Genomic DNA, 5,000 nt, shown 5'->3' with positions numbered 1-5,000 from the left:
GCCTCTCTTTTTTTGGCCTCTCACATCAGAGTAAACAATGGTATATATTTTCATCCGCTTGAAAAGTTTAATATTAAACAACGCTGGCAGGAATAGAGTAACCTTCGTGAACATCAACATTATCTCTTTGAGGAGGGGGGGAGGGGGTATCTAAAAAGTGTATGTTTTGTACACAAGTGAAAATATTGAAAACTGTGAACCATCTCTTACATGATTATTTTATAAACCCATGTCATACAACATATGCACAAATCATATACAAACAGCATAAAATCAAAGACATATTGTCAAACTAAATGAGTAGACGCATAGAAAAAATACAGCTGGCAGAAGCACCAGCCACGCACGCGAAATCGGGACAAGAGGGAGATTACCGTCGAAATCCCGCGCAAGAAAGACGAATCTAGCAGGGCTCACGAGACTGTTCTCGCCATTGCCGTTCGTGCAGTGCAGCCTCTTGCATCGAGCCGAACGCGCCCCATCGACCCCGTGGTCTTCCTCTCCGCCTATTTGGCTCCTTCGCCAGACCGTCGTGACGTTTGTGTCCAAAAGACATCTGTTTCTCTATGTAGCGCAGCAGCCAGTCGCCCATTATCATAATGTCGGTCCTTACGCTTTTATTTGATTAGATACAAGGTATCTTATCAAAGGCTGCGGTTCTTTTCACATCTGATTTACGAGTTGGTCTCGAATAGAAAGCCACTATTGTAAATACACGCATCCTAAAAGTCTGTTATTGTGTCTAGTTGTCTTGGCCTTGCCAAAACCTTTTCATCTCACTCAGGGTCTTCTTCGCAATCAAACCTATTACTAAGATGCTTGAAATGATAGTCTTCTTTTAGCCTTAACCATTCAAAACATTATTAGCATGTTTTGCTCATTTTCCTGTCATTCATCACATCACTTTTCATCCATCTTCAAATCGCACCCCACATTCTACTTGGCCATGACTTCAATAGTGCTGGTTAAACGATCCCTTTACTTGGGAAGTAATGCTGCATCGTCTGCTCAGTGGCGGCCACCTATTAGTGTTTCTCCAACACGAAGATTCATAACCGCTCAACTTCCATCACTTCACGTATGATGTTCTCCGCATAGACGTTTAACAAGGCAGGAGAGGGTATGCAACCGTCAGATGCCCTTCACTCATCTCAGACGTGGCATAACTGAAGGCCTTTGAATACTCGATAAACCGAAAAAGCAGATCCTGTTACATTTACGGATTTATATGTTAAATATATAGTCTGTGTGCCATATGATCCTTGTACCATTTCAGAAACACAAATCGGTTTCTTTAGTTTTCCCTCCAGTTCTGCTCAGCACAGTTTACAGCAGGATTATATTTGAATTGTTGATAAGCAAGGTTTCTCAATGTAAGTGCAGCATATCCTCCAGTCAGCTGTGCTTCAGTGACGTTATAGCTTGCTCAACTTCTTTCAGAAAGAAAGGAAAATTACAAAGTGATTAAAACAAAAGCAACAACTACTACTGCTAGTAATTATAGTAGTAATAATGATAGTATTAATCACAGAATTAAGGAAGGATTACATGTCTAAAAGTGTTCTCGGACTAAAACCCCGTAAATACCTTTATTAGATATTTTGTTACCTTTCATCTCTAGCTTAAGCATCAATATTTTCTCGTTAATGCACTATAATCATCACGCACACTCACACACACGTACACGCAAACGCAAACGCGCACGCACACCACACACACACACACACACACACACACACACACACACACACACACACACACACACACACACACAAACACACACATGCACACACACAGATACACACACACACACACACAAATTCACACACATACACAGACACACACACAAATACACATACACGTACAGACACAAATACACGCACAGACACACACACAAATACACACACACAAATACACACACACACACACACACACAAACACACACACACACAAACACACACACACAAACACACACACACACACACACACACACACACACACACACAAATACACACACACAAATACACGCACACACAAACACACACACAAAGACGCACATGCACCTCCCAGACGTGTAGCAGCCATAGAAGGGCCACCTTCGCAACTAGCAATCAATACCAAGGAATTTTTGATGAGCGACGCCAAAATTACATGCCTGTTACCAACGTCTCCCATGCCCACGTGGGGGGGGGGGGGGGGCTTGGTTCCCCTCGCCGCACAACACGACATTGGAATTTACCTTAAGAGCACGGAACCTCCCGCCTTCCACCTCCCCCTCCGCCATATCCCCACCGCTCCTCCCCTTCTCCTTGCTGTCTCTTTTTGCTCATTTGTTATTGAAAAATAGTCCTTTTCACATTTGCTATGTACGTGATAAGAAATTTTAAAACAACGACGACGATACAGATAAGATACGACTTGATATTTTTTCTCCTCGTATTGTTTAGTACTGTTAGCATTATTACTGTAATCCTTATGATCCTAATTACCACTATTATTAGTATTATCATTTTTGTTTCTACTTCTAGTATTGTTGTTATTACTATTATCATTATTATTGTAGTTGTTGTTATCGTCTCGTCTTTTTGCTCAGTCAATTATTTTGCAGTTATGGTTATTGATCTCTACTTGACATGCCACACACGCTCATAGAGTTCGTCCTCATCCATATAGTTTCATTTTCCTTAATGATTCAGCCTCTGGCCTATTTTTAACGTATCAGAGCTCGTATCTAATCTCATGCATACTTCAATTATCGCCTCTCAAACGCTCGTTGGCTTAGGTCTATATTTGTCCTGTCGTCCTACCGTTCACTCCACGTCTCTTGCATTTACTAAATTATTGAACTTCTTTCGCGTTTATTCTTCTTGTCCATTGTCTAGGCCTCTCGACCCTTTCGTAACCCGTGCCTTGCCTTCTGCTTCTCGCTTATTCCGCTTCCTCTTCTCCCTCATTCGCTTCACCTTTTCTCTCACTTCTGACCGTCCCCGGTGCGTCCGCTTCCCTCCAGCTCCCCTGTGTCCATGCACCATTCCCTCCAGCTCCTCTGTGTCCATGCACCATTCCCTCCAGCTCCTCTGTGTCCATGCACCATTCCCTCCAGCTCCTCTGTGTCCATGCACCATTCCCTCCAGCTCCTCTGTGTCCATGCACCATTCCCTCCAGCTCCTCTGTGTCCATGCACCATTCCCTCCAGCTCCTCTGTGTCCATGCACCATTCCCTCCAGCTCCTCTGTGTCCATGCACCATTCCCTCCGTCCCTTCCTCGCTTAGCAACTTTTCCCGGTATCTCTTCTATCCTTCTGACCTAACCGCTTACCCCATAAGACAAACTTGGGGCCTCACTTACTCTGTTGACCTCCCCTAATCCTCCTGCTGCTCTGCCCTGCCCTGACCTTAGCCAGCCTTCTCGTCGCGGCCCAGCCCCTCGTCCACCCCCGTGAGGCTCGAGCGCCTCCCCCGATCCCGTGTCCACTGACGTTCCTCCCGCGTCCCGCAGGTGCCAGGAGAAGCGCTACGCCGCGGCCCTGCCGACGGTGAGCGTGGTGATCCCGTTCTTCGAGGAGCACTGGACGACGCTGCTGCGGACGGTCGTGTCGGTGGCCAATCGCTCACCCAAGCACCTGCTCAAGCAGATCATCCTCGTCGACGACGGCAGCACCATGAAAGGTGGGCTTCTCGTTACTAATATTATGACCATTATCCTTCTTTATTATTCTGTTATTACTTATTGGAGGTGGCAGGCTTATATTTGTTTTTCGTGTTTTACTCTTTCTTATGCAATTGCTCTCTTTCACTTTTCTGAAAGCGAGACACATCTCAGCCACTGGGAACAGAAACAGAAAAAATAGGAGTAATCACAGAAATGCAGATTTCACTATAAGCCGTCGACATGAAGCTCCAAAAACCAGGCTCTCCCTTCCCTCCTTCCCCACAGTCAATCTCGAACCTCTTGTACATCCCCCCTCCCCCTCTATATCCTTTGCGCCACCTATAGGACGCCTCCCTCTCCCCGCAGCGTTCCTGAAGGAGCCACTAGAAACGTGGCTGGCGGAGCACGTGCCGATCGCGCAGGTGGTGCGCCTCCCGGAGCGCCGCGGCCTCATCACAGCGAGGCAGGAGGGCGCCAAGAAGGTCACGGCCGATGTCATCGTCGTCCTGGACTCCCACTGTGAGGTCATGATCAACTGGCTTCCGCCCCTGCTTGGTGAGCCCCTTTGACCTTGCATAGAAGCCCATCCCCTTCCGGTGACCCCGCTTTGTGTTGTCATTGAAGGACCTCCTTTCTAGCCCTTTTGCGAGAGCCGTGTTTCTCACCCATGTTCCTTTCAGCGACGTGGCCTCCCTCTTCCCTCCTCCCTTGCAGAGCCATCTTCCTCCTCACCTTACCCACCGCCTCGCACTCACCCACCTTTTCCCTTCCTTGCAGACCTCCTCCCGCTCACCCTCTCTCCCTCTTGCCTTCTTATCCTTACCTCCCAGTTGCAGAGGCCTCCTCCTTCCCCGACATTCCAGCCTTATGCCTCCGTCTGCCCCTCCCCCTGTGCCCATCGTGAGAAGGCCATGCCCTCTGCCTCCTCACCCTCCCGCTCACCGTCTTGTCATACACCACCTTACTCCCATCGCAGGCCCTTCCCCGTCCCTCTCCTCCTTCCCCTATTGTGTCATTCACCCCCTCCCTTCCCTTAGTACCGCCCCTCTCCTCCTCCCCATCCCACGCCCCACCCTAAGCCCTCGTGTCCCCCTTGCAGACCCCATCGTCAGGAACCCCCGCACGGCCGTGTGCCCCTTGATCGACGTCATCAACAAGGACACGTTCGCGTACTCGCCGCAGGACAACGGCGGCCGCGGCGCCTTCGACTGGAGGCTCTACTACAAGCGCCTGCCGCTCCCGCCCGAGGACGAGGCGCGGCTGCCCGAGCCCTTCGAGTAGGTGGGGGAGGAAGTAAATGGTGGTGGGAGGGGGGAGGGATGGGAGGGAAAGGAAATAAGGAAAGAAA

General features: G+C 48.8%; 1 protein-coding gene across 1 annotated transcript in view; it reads left to right on the top strand.

Annotated features, from left to right (window-relative positions):
• The window catches only part of LOC113801114 (N-acetylgalactosaminyltransferase 6), a 34,028-nt gene that overhangs the window by 18,886 nt on the left and 10,142 nt on the right, over nt 1-5,000 (top strand). Inside the window, exons 3-5 of the mRNA XM_070114647.1 lie at nt 3,500-3,669; nt 4,019-4,207; nt 4,752-4,929. Of these exons, the coding sequence (XP_069970748.1) occupies nt 3,500-3,669; nt 4,019-4,207; nt 4,752-4,929 (537 nt within the window). The remainder of the gene's footprint in view (nt 1-3,499; nt 3,670-4,018; nt 4,208-4,751; nt 4,930-5,000) is intronic.

Source organism: Penaeus vannamei, chromosome 36 (assembly GCF_042767895.1).
Source record: "Penaeus vannamei isolate JL-2024 chromosome 36, ASM4276789v1, whole genome shotgun sequence".
NCBI lineage: Eukaryota > Metazoa > Arthropoda > Malacostraca > Decapoda > Penaeidae > Penaeus > Penaeus vannamei.
Note: the sequence above shows the minus strand (reverse complement) of the source record. Positions and strands in the feature narration are given on the sequence as shown.